Source organism: Athene cunicularia, assembly GCF_003259725.1.
Source record: "Athene cunicularia isolate RWA chromosome 4 unlocalized genomic scaffold, athCun1 chr4_part1, whole genome shotgun sequence".
NCBI classification, from domain to species: Eukaryota; Metazoa; Chordata; class Aves; order Strigiformes; family Strigidae; genus Athene; species Athene cunicularia.
In genome coordinates this window covers 1105173-1122256 of record NW_020799098.1, presented here as the reverse complement: position 1 = coordinate 1122256, position 17084 = coordinate 1105173, and the positions used below count along the sequence as shown (strand labels likewise).

General features: G+C 55.2%; 1 protein-coding gene across 1 annotated transcript in view; it reads left to right on the top strand.

The window, feature by feature from the left end:
- Positions 1-17084, top strand: part of RAB11FIP5 (RAB11 family interacting protein 5) — a gene marked incomplete at its 5' end in the record, with an annotated part of 44299 nt that overhangs the window by 21712 nt on the left and 5503 nt on the right. Inside the window, 2 exons of the mRNA XM_026846883.1 lie at positions 8768-11353; positions 14225-14357. Coding sequence (XP_026702684.1) covers positions 8768-11353; positions 14225-14357 — 2719 coding nt within the window. The remainder of the gene's footprint in view (positions 1-8767; positions 11354-14224; positions 14358-17084) is intronic.

Below are 17084 nucleotides of genomic sequence, written 5' to 3'. Positions count from 1 at the left end.
GGGCCTGGAGCTCCTTTCCGCCCCCAAAGCCTTTCCCTGGGGCATGAAGGCTGATGGGGAAGGGGAGGACCAGGCAGGGTGTGGGCTCTCTGTCCTCGAGTTGCTCCAACAGCAGGAGGGACAAATGTGACATCCTGGGACTGTCTTTCATTTCCAGGGGACTCCACACCCCGGCAATTCCTTGGTGTCACATCCCAGTGCAAAGTTTGTTTCTGGAGGAGACTAAAGGACTCTGGTCTCTGAATGGTGTGATTGAGGAAGGATATTACCACTCAAGATTGGTCTATTTTTTTTTTTTTCCATTTTGCCATAAAAACCCTCCTGTTTGATTTAAAATAGAAAAGATACCATATGAAAAATAAACCCATAAAAACCCCTGCTGGATTCAGGCAGTGGCTTGAGCCAGCCAGCGAAGCGCCGAGAGCCTACACCGTACGCACGGGATGGGAGATGCCCTCTGGAGCCTTCTCCTCCCTAAACGGGTGAGAAACCTGCAGGTTTCCTCCTGCTTTGCAGTCCCAGGAAGGAGGCAGAGGCAGGTTGTGCGTTCCAGCCCGCCGGGTGAGCCGTGCCCGCGCCGCCCCTCTGAGGGACGTGGCTGTTTTCCAGGCGGGGACGTTGGATCCGGCTGAAGCATCCAACCCAGCGGATGATCAGAGCAGAGGTGCCCTTAAACACCGTTTGTACAACCCTCTGCCTTTTTTTTTTTTCTTTTTTTTTTTTTTTTAAGTGACAGCTGCTGGACCCGTTCCCAGCGTTATGCCTTTCCCAGAGGGTTTTCACTCTGTGGTTTTTTAAATCTGCTTCACTGCTCACAGTTTAATTTCAAGCTGAGCTGAAGCTAAGCTTCGCTTTGAGTTGGTTTGCCATGATGTGCTGAGGACCCCGTCCGCGGGTGGCTGTCTGTGAGGAGAAACTTGGATGAGCCATGCAGCAGCAGCTCCTCTGCTTGGGGTTTTCTCTCCCCAATATAGGAATCACTTGGGTTGGAGGGAATGACTTCACAGGGGCCCCTTTTTGGGGTGTTTCTAAGCATCTGGATGGGCTTTAATTGCAGTTTGCAATTTGAAAATTGGAAGTAATGAGTTTAAACTCTAGCAAGGGGGATTTAAGTTAGACATTAGAGAAAGTCTCAAAGGGAGGATGGTGAAGTGCTAGAGCTGCCTGTCTGGGAGGGGGAAGCCCAGCAACTGGGCCTTCGGGGACCGGGGCGATGGGCTTCAGGGAACGTTACAGGAAGAATTTGTCCTAGACATGGCCCGGGCTGGGTGGTGGGAGGAGGTGACTGCGCTCATTAGATGCAAAAATGGCCTCTCCATCATCACGGGGAGATGGACTGTCCCTAGTTTTGCTCTCCTGGTTCATTTTTTCTGCCCATTAATTACTGTGTCGTTACTTATTCTAATTATACAGAACTTGAACTTTCCTGATTTTTATTCTTCTTCCTTATGCTGAACGACCTTGGGGACCATGCCCCTGATTCATGGCAAAGCTGTTGAAGAGCTTCCTAGGTCCTGATGGTGCCGGGTTGAACACAGGGGCTGGTATCCTCTCTGTTGTGATAATCGGAGGCGTGCGGTCTCCCAGGTCAGCCGCACTTACTGGTGGGTGTTCTGTGGGTGTCTCCCTGCATCTGGAGGAGCTATTCAGTTACCAGTGTAACTTCTGGAGATGAAGATGGATTAACCTTTGCTTTATAGAGAGAACCAGCCTCTGAATTTGAGCAGTTTTAAGTCTTTGACTTTCTTGCAGAAAGGTTTTTTTTTCCTTCCGCTTTGCTGGTTCTGGAAACTTCAGCTTTGTGGCTGCTATCAGCTGAGCAAGCAGCGTCTTCTCACCTTTTTTCCCATCGTGGACTGGTCAAGTTTCACCTGAAGCTGAACTTGGGGAAAGAACATCAAAAGCAGTCAGCTTTTCAAGACCAAAAAATTAGTTAAAAGGTCTGTAATTAGAAAGAGCCTTTACAGTTAAGGATTAAATTAGCCTCCAGCTAAGACGAGTTTGGCAGAGCTTGTCTTTAACCACTTGCTCTTACAAAACCACACCCTTTCTAAAATAAGGAAGCCGCTGACTTTCGGCTGGTTTTAACTTCAGCTTTATGAAAAGGTTTTCTGCTCTGTGTTTTTTGCTGAGCCATTGGCAAGCGAGCGTGAGCTGGTGCTGCCCTTCAAGCTGCAAACCTGTCCGCGCTCTTACCTGGGGAGAGGGCTGGATATTTCTACTTTCAGCCCTTATTTACATATGTTTGTTTGCTGACTCTTGACAAGGAAGCAGGTCCCAAAGGCTGTGCTTTTTAGTCCTGGCTTTGCTAATCCGTGGCAGCTACCGGGCTTTGATACTGGCTTGAATGGAAGCAGTAGGAAGATAGTGTTTGCTCTTTGGAGACCTGAATAAAAGACTGGTTTGGGTTTGTTGTTTTTAAGGTTGTGTGGTCAAGGGTTGTATGTAAGGAAGAAGCTCAGCAGGTTTATTTGAGGCAAGGCCTGGGGCTAAAACAATTGGTTTAACTATTTTCAGGGTTTCCGACAGTGTTATCAGAGCTCCACAGGTCCTGCTTTTTGTAGTGTGACTTGGGGTGATAAAATGAGGCTGCATCTCATGCTTGGCAGTAGGAAAAAAGAGAAATTGTGCTCTCTCTTGTAAAAATAATTGCATTAGTGGCATTTACAGGTTAAAACCCCTTCCCTCTGCTGCTTTCATGGGGAGAAAATGTGAAATCACTCCCCACCTTGGCAGTCACCTCCCCTTCCCATAGTTCATACCCTTATATCCATCACTGAGGCCAAATATCGACCCAAATTCCTCCCTCTTCATCACGTACTCCTAAAAAGTACATTTCCTACATGCTCGAAATGGGAGGAAGGTTTCGAACGATTGGAACATGGTCCTCGGACGGGCTGGCGGTGGGGAGCGGCGCAGGTGTCGGTGGGATTGAGCACTGCTGCGTGTGACAGCCCCCTCCAACGCACCGTTAACGGGGATTTCCAGAGCAGAGAACCTGAGAGGCTGCAGAGTTTGATGAAGAGGAGCACGGTGGTGTGAGAACCACGGATAACGGTGACGCTGCGGGTGAGTCCGTCGTGGGAGCCGTCTGCCTTGGATCAGGCACAGGGTAAAAACGATCAGGAAAGGGAGCTGGATGTTCTCCCTCTGGCACGAGGAGTGCGGGGAGCCTGCCAGCGTGGAAAATGGCTCTTCGGATGCCTCTGCCTTCCTTTTGCCTGCTAAATCGGAATTTCCCAGGGATGGACATGAAGCAGGGTGGTGAAGTCGGATCCTAAACTGGGACCAGCTCAGCCCTGGTGGGACAAATCTGCTTTGTAGCTTTCCAGGTAAAGCCCAGCCCCACTCTCACCCTAAAAGCGGGTATCAGGGTTGGCAGGTTCCATCTACCTGGGCTCCTACTGCCCAGATCCTCTCTTTACTATGTTTTTTTTATTCCCTGGTTTTGGAGCAAATCTCTGTAAAGCAGGACTTGTCCGTTTTAACTGGGACGATGGGCAGGTTAAGACCAAGGGGAAAGCAAAGTGGTTATAGCACAGAGAACTAAACCCCTTGCTTTCCCCTCCAAAATTGCTATTTAAAAGCAAGATTTGCGTATATTCTCTTACTGCTTCCCACTTGGGTTCCCACCCTGTACAAAAATGTCCCAGGCTGCCGTACCCATCTCTTCCCAACCGCCTCCTGCACAAATCCTGCCCTGCTCATGCTGGTGGGAGGAAATTCCTGATCCCTGCCAGGCTTTGAAGCCACTGCCGGGCCCTCTGGCACCCCGGTCCTGCTGGTTTTCCACCCTTCCCGCCTTGCTCGCGGTGAGCCCCGTGGGGAAACAGTGCAAAAAGCAGCTTGTGAGTGGTGGGGTCAGGGCCCTCCCCTGGATCCAGCCCTCCTAGGAGAGATTTTCCACTCGAGCTTGAGCACAGCTCTTAACCTTGGCACGTTATGGGTGGATTTGAGCCCTGCCCTCCCCAAACTCCCACTTTGTCAGCGCATGTGCTGTTTCCTTCATCTGCACGGTGCAGAGTTACCCACCCTCTTGCAGATGGGCTGCGATGGCTGGGGATGGTACTCTGTGACTGCAGAACTGGGGCGGCTGCCTTCAGCCTGAAATTCAGGCTGCTATCTGTAGGGAAAAATCTCCCTGCATTGAACAAGCTGTTTCAAATAGACTTTCCATCAGGGGGTTGCTCAGCAATATTTTATTTTCCTTTTTTTTTTTTTTTTCTTCTGCTGAGAGGCTAAAACGCGTCTGTGAAGTGCTGCCAAACAAATAAATGAGGGCAGAAAGGTACCCGCTATTTATTTTGGCTGGCGGAGCTGTGTGCTGGGGTAGGGGAGGAGGAGGAGGAGGGTGAGTCAGCATTTCAATGCAGCAAAGATCTTCAATCAGGCTGCTACAAGCGGAGGTTTCCCTCTAGAGGAATACGCCGTCCTCCGCTCCTTATTTCGCTGAGCACTTCCAGCATCCTTCATCAGAGAGGGAAAACGGGGTTTTCTGTGGGGAGAGCAGGTCTGCTGCCAGTGACCAGTGCAGGGGATGCTTGTTCTGAGGAAAGGGGTTGAACGGTGACGGTGCAATTGGTGCTTTGAAAACCCAAGGGAAAGACACGGGCTCTGCTGCCGGGAGTTTGTGACTGGGAGAGGTTTGTGCAGCCCCTGAGCAAGCCCTGGTGGGTCCCAGTGGGGACAGGCAGTGAAAAGGGAATGTCACTAGGGGGGTTTGGAGGAGGAAAACCGGAATCTGACACAAAAAAGATGGATTTAAGTTCAGTCTTTATATCTTTATCTTGGCTTGGGCTGCACGTTTTGCTGGAGGAGGATGCGGGACTGCTGCCTGGCAGGGGAGAGATTTGGGTCCTGTGCTGGAGCCAAAGCTACATGGCTTCTGGTTTCCTTCCCTCCAAGAAAATATTCATGTTCACCCACCTTGTTTCCCAGACAAAGTTAATTTTGTTGCATCCTGACACTGGTGTTTAGGCCACGAGGGGCACGGGGCAGGTGGGGACGACCGTTCTGATTCCTGGGGGCTCAGACCTGGCAGGCAGCAGTTTGGAGCCTGGACCAGCTTGCTGGTGCAGCTGAGAGTTCCTCTTCCTCAGAGATCCAGCACCCTGTGAGCCCCATCGTGACTTGCGGAAGGAAGACAGAGCTATTTTGAGTGGGTTTGAAGAGACCTGGAAGCTGTTCATCCACCCGTGCAGTGCAGTTTGGGGCACTGCTCATCACGTCTGCCTGGGTGAGAGGGCTGCTCTGGGCATCAGCCATCCCCCGGGGAAGCCACTTCAACCCCTCGGCCTTCTGGCAGCTGTGAAGGTTGTTAGCAACGCGCACTCATTAGGAGCCTGCAGCTGATTAATGCTCTGTAGCCATTTAGTGCTAGAGCCCAGTGGAGCTCGTTGGATCAAGCCTCGGTTGCTCTTACTCAGCACTAAATGCCGTTTAAACAGAATCACAACCGAGCGATTTTATTCCAGACCAAAGCATTGAAGGAAGTGCCAGGGAGAAGCAGCGATCACCGGAGCAAGCGGAGGCAGCGGCGAGCGCTGTTTGCAGCCCCCCTGAGATGGTGGGGTTTCAGCTTGGGCCTTGCCACCTTCCCTTTCCAACTGGAAAGGAAAATTTGCCGTGTTTTGCCCTGTTCCACCACAGATCAAACCTATTTGTGGATCTTTTGAACTCACCCAGCTGGACTTGGGGTCGTGGGCAGCTGTGAGAGCTTAAATTTGAAGGTGATTAGGGGGGAAAAAAAAAAAAAAAGTCGATTTACAGCAAGTGGCAGCAAACAGGAGCCTGTGTTCCAGTGTATGTGTTTGGCTGAGGAGTGTGGAGCCACCCAGCAGCTGCAGACATCGCTCTGCATTCAGGAAACGGGAAGAATTGAGGGTCTGTCAATACGAGCTGTGGCCTGGAGACCCTTGGGATGGCCAACGTGGAAGAGCGGTGATGGAGAGCTGGGCTGCCCTGTCTGCTGGAGCAAACGCTGTCGTGCTGTGCTGCTGCTGCCTTGGGGCTGCGCTTCTACAGAATGGCTGCCCAGTGCTGGTCTGGAGTGCTGGAGGCAGGGGTCAGAGCACCCCAACCGCCTGGAGAGCGGGTGGGTGTCCAGAGAGGGTGGCTGCCGAGCAGAGAGCGGCTGACGGTCTCTCTGGGGTGGTTTGTGCCTTAAAGGGCTGTCACCTTCCACATCAGCGGCTCTCATCACTTCTCCTGGAGGTTTTCTGGGCTCACCGAGAGCTCAAAATAGTTCAGTCTGGAGAAGAGGAGGCTGAGGGGAGACCTCCTGGCCCTCTGCAACTCCCTGCCAGGAGGGGGCAGAGAGGGGGGATGAGTCTCTGGAGCCAAGGCCCCAGCGCCAGGCCCCGAGGGAATGGCCTCAAGCTGCCCAGGGCAAGGTCAGGCTGGCTCTGAGGAAGGATTTCTGTGCAGAAGGGGCTGTTGGGCGTTGGAATGGGCTGCCCAGGGCAGGGGGGAGTCCCCGGGATCCCTGGAGGGGTTGAAGAGTCGGGCTGAGCCAGCGCTGAGGGATCTGGGGGAGTTGGGAATGGTCAGGGGGAGGGGTCATGCTTGGGCTGGAGGAGCTGCAAGGGCTTTTCCAACCTGGATGATTCTGGGATTCTCAACACCCGGGAAGAGCTGGGCTGCTCAATTTCTCTTCAGTGGAGCTCTGTGCCTGGCTGCCCACAGTGGGTTTTCCACCCATGGGGATGTGGAGACATGACAGAGCGCAGCTGGGCTGTGTGGGGACAGGGATGGGCACCTGCTCCACGGCCCCTACTGCTGCTTAGTGGCAGCAGGAGAGGGCACCCACGAGCTGTCTCTGCCCGCAGGTCTGAGTGAAAATGAAGGTTTCGGGTCTTTTTTTGTGCCTGAATTCTTAGTTCTGCTCTGGAGTATTTGGCATAGCATGTGGCAGGTGCTGGAGCTGAGCCCATTGTGCCTGGCCGCTTGCACTGTGTGTTACCTACCTAAAAACTGGGATGGGGAGACTTTGGTGGCATTGATTGTGTAACTAGGCACCTTTCCAAGGTGGCTGCTCAGAAGATGATGCATGAGGGGGGTTTTGAAGCTGCCAGGAGTGGGGAGAAGTGGGTCCTACCACGCTGCTCTGGTGTGTGCAGGCTCCTGCCAGTCCGTCCGTCGCTCATGGCTCAAGGTGCACTGCTGGCACACAACCCTGCCTGCTTTAAAAGCAACCCAGGCTAGCTGCACCTTCACCCATCCTTAACTTTTGCCTCAAGATGGCATTTTTGCGCTTTAAAACGTGCCTAAGGTTTTTCATGACATCCGTAATAATGGATGAAAAGAGTTGTCCAAGCAACCTTGCCGTCTGACAGCGCATTGACCGTGATCTTCCAGTGCCGCCTGTGACCCCTCCCAGCAGCTCGGGTGAGGCAGGGAAATACCGAGATGTAGCCCCAGGGCTGGACATACCCCGTGCATATTGGCAAAGCAATTACTTTATTCATTCCTCATTAAACTTTGATATGCCCAGTGCTGGCTGATCAATGTCCGTATTTCTCCCAAACCAAGACCAGGGTCTCTTTGAAGCTCGGCTGTCGCAGCCGACGTAGTTGCTGGTGCCGGGTGTCCCCATCCTGGGGGACGGGTTTGCTCCTGGTAGGGCTGGATCAAGGGTTGGGGGGCTTGGGAGGAGGGAGCGTGGCAGTTGGGGTGATGTGAAATCCTCCAGGATGGGCAGCAAGTCTTCCCTGGGCGTGGGGTGATGCTCGTTGCTGGAGGAGTTCCCAAAGGAAGATCGATGAAATCCCAAGGAGAGGTCAGTGTAGTCCCTCAGAGGGACACCCCCAGCTCGGGGTGAGGTGCAGGAGTGAGTCTGAATTCGAGATGTGCTGAATCCTTTCCTCCTCCTTGGGGTCCCCAGTGGGGATTCAGGCATTTCAGGCCCGAAGTGACATGACCAAGGGCATGTGGGCAGAGCAGAGCATGGACCCAGCGCCACATCCTGGCCACGTGCTCCCCCCTGCTCGGCTCTTGGTGCTCGGCCACCTGCAGCCACACTACCCTCCCTCTTGTGCGAGAGGGAGCCCCGCGTCTGCTGGCATCCTGATAACGTTGCCAAACAAGTAACAAGGCACTGGGGTAAATGTAAACTGGGAGAGACTCAGTCCTGCGTGCTCTTACTGGCTCAGGTATTCCGGATCTACAGCTCCTTGAAGCCTTGGGACAAAAAAAAAATGTGCTGAGCCGTTGGGCTGCAGGAGATGGGCAGAACCTCTCGGGCTGCTGAGCCTTAGGGCTTGCTAAGGCAGAAAGGGGACGTTGTGAGGACTGTTCTAGAAGAAGGGCTGCCCTTTCCTTTTTGTCGTGCATGCCCTTTCCTCGCCTTGACTCCATAATCATTGCTCTGCCTAACAAGAGAGACGAGTATGTATTTGATCATTGCATTGCTTTGAACCGAAGCGTTTGTAGTGTGTGTGGTGTATGCTTACAGCACTGTCACAGCATTAACCAGGAGGACTGTTTTGTCTTCCCTCCACAGCCTGGAAGTGTCTCCTCAGGTAGAAACCAGCTCAGATGCTCCTTCTCATTTTCCTCCCTGCTCCCCTGCCCAGTTTCCTCCTGCTGCTGTAGCCCATCTCGCTAGCATGCCGAGCGCTAACCTCTCTCCCGCTATTGGAGACAGTCAGTCCGGATGCTTGTCCCCCACCAACCCATTCCTCAACTCCCTGCAGAGCAATCCTTTCTTTGAGGACCTCCTCGCTGACCAGGTACTAAATTCTCCTTCACCTACTCACTTTTTCTCTAGTTTCCCGTCTGGGCCGCATGCATCAACAGAGGTCGCTGGGAACTTTTATTCCTCTGAGGATTGCAGTCCCTCTGCCTCCCTAAGACATAAAGACCCGGAGGGAGAATCTCCAGCCAAAAGCGTTTGTGTCCCTGTTCCAGAAACTACTCCCCCATCACAAGGAGACCTTCCTCCTCCAGATGAGAAACCCGCTGTCCCTCCTCCTCCTCTCTCAGAGTGGGACGATACCTTCGATGCTTTTGCAACAAGCAGGCTCAAACCAGAACTGAAGAAGGAAAATTTCTTCGCTTCGGTGGTGGCGGAGGGCATGGCTTTCATCGACGATCCCGATGCAGCCAGCCCAACGGAAAGATCGGCCGAGCCGCCTCATGAGAAAGGGACAAAAGTCTTTGAAAAGGCTGATTCGCAAATCGGTGGTGAAATGCCCACAGCTCTACGGTCTTGGACAAATTTCTCTGGTTTAGACGTGGGGGCGAACTTGGTGAGCACAACCCAGGAAGCGACCGTGATAGAGGATGTGCTGAGCCCCGTGTCTGCGGGGTCGATGGGAAGGAGGAGGAAGAGCAGCACACCCACGGTTTGGACAGCCACCTTTGCAGCGGGAAATCCTGGAGAAAAAGAGGCTTCAACACCACTAACTGCTGAGAAGAGTGCTAGGGAGGAAGGGGACAGCAATGAGGAGGAACCCTCTAGTGCAGGGACAAACGGATGGATGACCATAGCCACTGAAACCGCTCCTGACCTGTCGGAGAGCACCCAGAGCGTGGCTGAGCGTGGGGCTCAGGAGAGCGCTTTCAGCCCGCGACCAGCCTTCCTCGGCAAAGGCGCCTTCGAGGCAAAAAATGGATCTCACGCTGCCGCTTGTGTGTTGCCCAGAAGCACCTTCAGCCCTGAGCTCGCCTCCGAAACCCTGGCAGGCAGCAACGTGGCAGCTGTGCCCCCGCGGGTGCTCGCAGATGTGGCCTCACGACGGTTCCCCGTGGCCCCCGAGCCAGGGACCGAGCCCCAGGGTGCTGGTGGCGAGGAGGAAATGTTCGACATACGGACTTCGGTCTACCGGCTCCAGGCGAGCATGCGGCTCGAGGCCAGTGAAAGCCGCCTCAAACTCAGCTCAGACATTCGTGAGAGGCACGTTGTCCTCTCTCCGTGGACAGGAACCCGAGAGAGGGAGGAGATGGCAGCTGGCTCGGCTGCGCCGCCCCCCAAACCTCCGAGGTGGTTTGCAGCCGCGGGCAGCGGAGGGGATGGCAAGGAGGAGGAGGAGGGTTCTTGCGACGTGCAGCGAGGCAGCCAGGGGCCTTGGGAGGACGCAGAGGGCCCAACGGCAGATGTGGAGCTGCCGAGGAGCCGCCTGAGCAGCGAGCCCTCCATCCCGGCCTCTCCCAGCCCGCCCACACTGGGAGGAGACGTAGCTGAAGCCGGGAGCGAGTTCCTGGTCTCCGAAGATGCCGAATCTGCTGCTGCAGACTCAGCAGCTAATTTGGAGGCGGGAGGTCGCGAGCTGGCAGGAGGGGACATCTCTCTGGGGGAAGGACCGTCAGAGATGAATGAGACGGATGCGGCTGAGCAGTTTGAGACTTGCCCATTGAAGTTCTCCCTGGATGGTTTAGGCCAGTCGGGTGCAAAGGAGAGCTGGAGCCAGCCAGGTTTATCTCCTCCGATGGCCGAGCGGGAGGTGGCCTCCGAACAGGAGCCGTTCCCTGAGGAGCTCAGTACATCGCGACTAAACCCGCCTTCCAAGCTAGACCCGGGCCAGTTGGAAATCTTCTGGACGGCTCTGGAAGAGCCGGAGGCAGCCAGTCACCCCACGGGCCTTGGCCCGGCGGTGCGACCCCAAAGGTTAGCGCGTGGCGAGAGACCACCCCAGCCAGAGCCAGCGTGGGGCGATGGCGAGGGGCAGCATGGGCCAGTGGCCGGCCCCGCCGGGCAAGCGGGAGGCCAGCTTGAGCCTTGCACCCCCGTGGAAGTGGCCAGCCCTCCCCGGGAGGCAGAGCAGGGCAGCCCCCCTGCCAGCGAGCCCGAGGGGCCATGGCGCTGGTGCTCGGCAGAGAGCAGGATAGACTTCAAGAAAGCCGATTTCTGGAAGCCAGCTAGGGCGGAGGAGAGGTGCGAGCAGGACGCTTCGGCCCCGAGAAATCCCTTTGCTGCAGCGCTCAGCCCCAGTGCCCTGAGCAACCCCTTTGTGGAGAAGCCACCAGACCCCCTCCTCCCCGTTGGAGCCGTGCTGCCCGAAGGGCTTAGTCAGGGAGGCTTCAGCTTCACCCACCTCCGCGAGGAAGCCCTTGGGCAAGGCTTCTCGCCCACTAACCCCCCCGGGGACCCGCTAGGCCAAGCTCCTTTCCTGCATGACAGCCAGCCCTTGGCCTTCTCCACCCCTTTCCTCGTGGCTGCAACTAACCCTAAACAGTTTGATTTCCCTTCCCCTGTTGCGTGCCCCACGAGCAGCGGGGTCCCTGCCGCGACCAGCCGCGCAGCCGCCCAGCCCTGCCCTTTGCCGCAGTCCGGTGACACACAAGCTTCAGCGCTCGTGGTTTTGCCCAGGGAGACACAGCCAGCTGAGAAGCCCTTTTTCCAGCAGACAACCAGGTGAGCACTCCGGGGAAGGCGAAGGGGGTGTTATTTGGTAAAGGTGAACCCCGTCGTCCCTTCTGCTCTCAGCAGGGGGGGCCGATAAGTGCACCCTGGCTCGGGGGCAGCAGCTCACGGTTGTGCTGACCCCAAGGAGGCCGCTCCACGTGTTGCTGCAGGTCTTCTCCCTCACCTTCCCGTGGTCCCAGAGAGTCCAGCCTGAACAGCCTTGGCTTTCTCGGATCACGGCGGGGAATGGCCACTGGTGTCCTGTGTTTGTCCTGCACGAGGGCAAACGCTTCGCTGCATCCAAGACCTGCCCCAGCTGAAAATTCAGCCACAGCAGAATTGCATCCACATTTCCCTCGATGCTAATTTTGGCTCCATCATCTTCCCTGTGCTTGCAAAATAGGTGCCTTTTCCACGCCTACCAGGAGAGTTTCCAGCTGTTAATGCTCTCATGAGTTCCTTCATGGCATGTGCACAGCTACTGCCCCTTCCCTTTTCATTAATTCAGCTTTGGTTTCTTTCCTTTTTAAATGACCCATCAGATACTAAAACCCTTCTTCTCTCCATAGACAAAAATTTTAAAAAAGTTTCACCAGGGTGGTGGCAAAATACCATTTCCCCTTCCTCCTGCCGAGGTGCCCGTTGGTTGTGAAGCAAGTGAGATTTAATGGGAATGGGAAGGGGGGGACTGTGGTGTTGCAGCAGAGGAAAGAAGGGGCTGCTCCTCCTCCCAGATTAGTCTTGGGCTTGTAGAAATGCTGGGAAGCAGTGGAAGGTGCTGAGTTTTGGGCATGGAGTCTTTCTCTACGTCCTTCAGTTCATCTGGTTTTCCTGGTGCACCTTCCCCTGGTCTGCCTGGGCAGGAGAAGACGGTCCTGGGCTCACTCTGCCCAGAGTATCTCAGATCAAGCTCTTAGGGTTTACCCAGGGACCTGGGTCTTCTAGCAGGGATTGATCAGCCTCACTTCTGTGACAGAAAGAGCTTCCTGGGTGACTGAAATGATAAAGACCCAGGAATAATATTGGTCATGGCCCTGGGGAGAGAGAGGGCAAGAGGATGGGCACATCAGAACTCAGCTGAGCTCCAGCCCTTCTGCGAGGGGATCCCTCCTTGGCTCGGGTGTGGGGCTGATGTGCAGAACGACCTCAGGAGCAAGAGATGGGTCTGTTAGCTGATGTTTTTTTTTTCCTTTATTGAGGCCAGATCCTCAAATCATTAATTGTATTATTCATCCTCCAACAGATAACCTCATTTAAAAATTTCCAGATAGAGGGTATACAGAAACCTTCTGAATATTTGGATGTTTGTTACGTTTCATGGAAAGAGAAGTGTCCTGCAATCCCAAAGGGTAAAATTAGGCCATGAGAGAAGCCTAGTCCCAGGGCTCTCCGTCAATAGTACGTGGTCACGGTCATCTTTGGGCTTGACTGTGCATCCACTGCATCTACCCAAGGGCTGACTGGCCCGTGGGAGGAAAGTGGGCTTGGAGCTAAGTGCTGGCTTCTGTCATAACCCGCCTGAGAAGTCCTTGAACATCTCTGCTCTGGTTTTGCTACCTGTAAAACACGGATGTTTTGGATACTTGCTGTGATGGAAGAACCTTTGAAGAGTTACCGAGGTCTCTGTGAAGGCTCTGAGGTTCTGCAGTACTCTGTGAGATTGGGGAGATGTGACTAATTATCACGGGGGAAGAGAGACAAGGTGGAAAGGCCCTTTTCAGGGTCCCTGTGGCAACGCTTGCCTTTCCTAGGATTATCTCCTGTTAGGACGGTCAGTAGCACATTGACAAGAAGAGGTATGTTAGAAAAAAGGTGGAAGGACATGAGCCAGAGTGTGCCCAGGGGGCCAAGAAGGCCAATGGCATCCTGGCTGGTGTCAGCACTGGCGTGGCCAGCAGGGACAGGGAAGGGATCTGAGCCCTGGGCTCGGCACTGGGGAGGCCGCCCCTCGCTGAGGGGGTTCAGTTTTGGGCCCCTCACCCCAAAAAAGCCATTGAATGACTCGAGCGTGGCCAGAGAAGGGCAACGGAGCTGGGGCAGGGTCTGGAGCACAGGTCTGCTGGGGAGCGGCTGGGGGAACTGGGGGGGTTCAGTCTGGAGCAGAGGAGGCTGAGGGGAGACCTCCTGGCCCTCGGCAACTCCCTGCCAGGAGGGGGCAGAGAGGGGGGATGAGTCTCTGGAGCCAAGGAGCCAGCGCCAGGCCCCGAGGGAATGGCCTCAAGCTGCCCAGGGCAGGGTCAGGCTGGCTCTGAGGAAGGATTTCTGTGCAGAAGGGGCTGTTGGGCGTTGGAATGGGCTGCCCAGGGCAGGGGGGAGTCCCCGGGATCCCTGGAGGGGTTGAAGAGTCGGGCTGAGCCAGCGCTGAGGGATCTGGGGGAGTTGGGAACGGTCAGGGGGAGGGTCATGGTGGGGCTGGGGGAGCTGCAAGGGCTTTTCCAACCAGGATGATTCTGTGGTTCTGTGAAGGAAAAAGGAAAGACTTTAAACTAAACTTAGAGCAGGCGTTAAGGCTTCGCTGGGACAAAGGTATCTTCCAACAGATACAGGAGGAGCTGGTACCTGGTGTGGATTATTGAGAGTCAGTTGTGCTGGGGTTATGTGACCTCCTCAGGAAGGGTGGCAACCGGGTGTGGAGTCCCACATCCTCTTCCCAGGTGGCCAGAGTGGCTCTCTGCTGGTCACCTTGTTCAAGATGGCAAGTGGTAGCCATGTATATGGGAGTGACAGCAGCACCTCCCTTCTAGTCTGGCTGGGTCAGGGCCCAGTGACAGTGAGCTGGGAGGTTGTGTCCTCCTGGAACAGCTTCTCGTGCGCCAGATTTGAAGACGCAGCCAGGCAACTGGGAGTCTGGAAGAGCATGTGTTGGGATTGTGTCTGCAGATCCTGCCCTGCGCTCCTGCAGCGCTGCCACCGGGGCACAGCCGGTGCTCGGAGCATCCGCCGCAACGCTGGGGTGTACGGAGGCTCCCCGTTCCTCTCTCTGGGCTGGGGCAGGATGGTCACCGCTGGGAAGGTGCCTCTGGTCACGTCCCCTGCTACAGGTGGGACCTACAGGAGGTTGTGCAGCTCCTTCCCCATCCCTCGGCACCTCAGACGTGGGACATTGTGGCGCTTGTGGGTGACAGGACTGGGGGTGTCCGAGGTGGTATTGGCACACGCTGCTTTGTGCCTTCCCAATGTCAGGAGTGCAACAGAATCGTTCTCTTCTGAAAAACAAGGTTTTCAGGTTGAATCATGTGCCAGTCTGTGATCCAATTGGATTCCTCGGGGAGCCCACAGAGGTCTGGCCCTCAGGTGCTGCTGCAGGCACAGCAGCTTACCCAGGAGAGATTAATTTCCTTGGATTTGTTGTCTTGTTCTCTGTGAGCAGCATTTTAACGACTTGGTAAAGACTTAATTTCTAAGTTGCTCTGAGGGAATCTCCCCAGTTTTTCCACTGCGCTCAGCAGTGAGCTCAGGAGCGTTGGTGAAAGCTGTGCTGTGAGGCAGCAAGGCTTGTGCAGGGAGAGGGGCCAAGGCTGAGTCCCCCTCACCCTGAGCTCTGTCAGCTTGAACATGTGTTAAGCTTCATCACAGACATATCTACCCTCAGAGATGCAGGACTGGATTAGGCAGGCTGTCGGCGTGAGCAGCTACTCTCAAGTTCACAGTCATTGACCAGTGGATGGAACCAGGTCCAGCTCCTTGGCAGATCCAGCAGGACTTCAGACGTGGCTGTGAAGAGGCGTGAAGCAACCTCTGCTCTTCTGGAAGCACCCGGTGCCAACTGTCCCGGGGCAGGACGCAGGTGGAGCCGTGCTTTTGGACCCTCTTGGAGGGAGCAGAGCCCCCATGCTGCTCAGCAGGAGCCCCGCACACACCACTCTCTCAGTGGGAAAGACCAGGATAATGATTTTTTTAAAAATACCTCATCCAGCTCTTCAGAAATTAATGTTTTCCCACTGGCAGTGGGGCTGAAAGCTGCCTGAGACCAAGATATGCAACTGGAAATGTCGCTCTGCTTTCAAAATGTGTCTGAGCTGTCCCAAGGCTGTTGCTGGTTTGCACTCCATAGAGTGGCTTTGCTCCTAAAGAAGTTCCTTTCAGAGGTTTAAAGTGGTTTGAATGTTCGTGTTGGCCAGCCAGAGCCTACAGGCCTCTTGCTTCGGGGTGTCAGCGTCCCCCTTCCACAGCCATATGCTGGCCTTAGTCTCTGGGCTGGCTGCGGGGACGCCGCGGGGCTGCGTGAGGCCACGGTGGTGTTTGGGGCTGTTTCTCTTCAGGTGTGGCTGTGATGAGCCATCCTGGCGGCTCCCCAGCTGCTCTCCCTCCCAGACACCGTGTTTTGGGGAATAGTAGAAGTGTTACAGTGGGAGCAGAGCTGCCTTCCCCAGATCCTGCAGCAAAGCTAGCTCATTTTGGGCTAGGAAGGAGGCTAGTGGCGCTTCAAGCAAGCATGGCCTCTGGTCTGGTTCGCCCTCACCCCATCTTAACGTTGTAACAGTCGCTGGACCCAGCTACGGGGCCGTTCGTAACGCGCCGTCACAGTGTTTGCGGCTCTGCCGGGGAAGGGTTTGGGCCGGGGTGGAGAATTCTTGAGGCTGATGTGCAGAACGGTGACTTCTCCAACCCCTGGCGCTGTCAGTGAACTCCCGCTCAGGTTCATGGGATCCTGCTCCAGCTTTTCAAGCCACGCAAGAGCCCTGAGCTCTGTCCACGTGCATGGATGGCTCTGACGATCCTTTGGCTTGTTGGAGCTGGTCTGTGGCTACCATCGCTGTCATCTCCTAGCAAGTGGATGAGAGGAGGCATCATCGTGGTCGAAGAGGACTCGAGACGTGCCCTGTCAGCACGACGGGGAGGCTGCTGGGTACCTCCTGAGCCCGCTGCCACTGACGAGGCACGAGGCCACCAGCCCTGAGGACTTGGGCCGCCCACTTGGTGCTTCCTGTGGTGCTCCCAGCCTCACCCACCAGCTCAGACCTGCAGCAGGGTTGAAATGCCCCCCCTCTGCTTTCAGAACGGAAAGAAAGGACAATCGAGCGGTTACAGCACAAGCTGGACTCGAGGGGGGACTGTCCCAGCCCAGCTGCCGGCTCACACAATGACTGGGGGTGTTATTCCTCCCCCCACAGCCCGTCCTACCAACACCCTGAGGTCCCCGTTTGCGAGGAGAGACGCGCTTGCCTGTCTTGCTCGAGAACTGTTGCGAGCGAGACGTCCCCCTTCCCCTGCAGCAGTGTTTGGCCTCCCAGCAGGTGGGATCATCACCCTTTGCAGGGTGGCCGCTGCGTCTGACGAGTTCGGGGGCTTTGCAGAGCTCCCAGGTAGATTTTACGATCTCCTTACCCCAGGTGTGGCGCACGGGGTCTGCCTGGTCCTTGCAGGAAGGTAGCGTCAGGTCACTTCTCTTTCCATCATGCTGAAAAACAAACATACTTTAAGCCCGGAAATAATCTTTTGGGTGAAGAGTGAGGCAAAAAATAAATGTAATTCCTCTGTAACTGACAGAGAAGGTGCATCCAGACAGAGTGTCCTTGCCCTCCCTTTTGGATAGCGAAGGGGAGACAAATTCTGTGGTGTCGTCCAGGCTCTTGGGCTGAGGCAGTGCAGGAACAGATGCACAATGGGCAGGAGCATCCCTGAAGCATCACTGGTGACCCCAGACGCTCATTTGGGAGCTCCCAGGCCACAAAATGCCCCTCTGAGCTGTGGCAACCTCTGTTTATATCAGACCCGCGTTAAAGTTCCCCAGCACCTG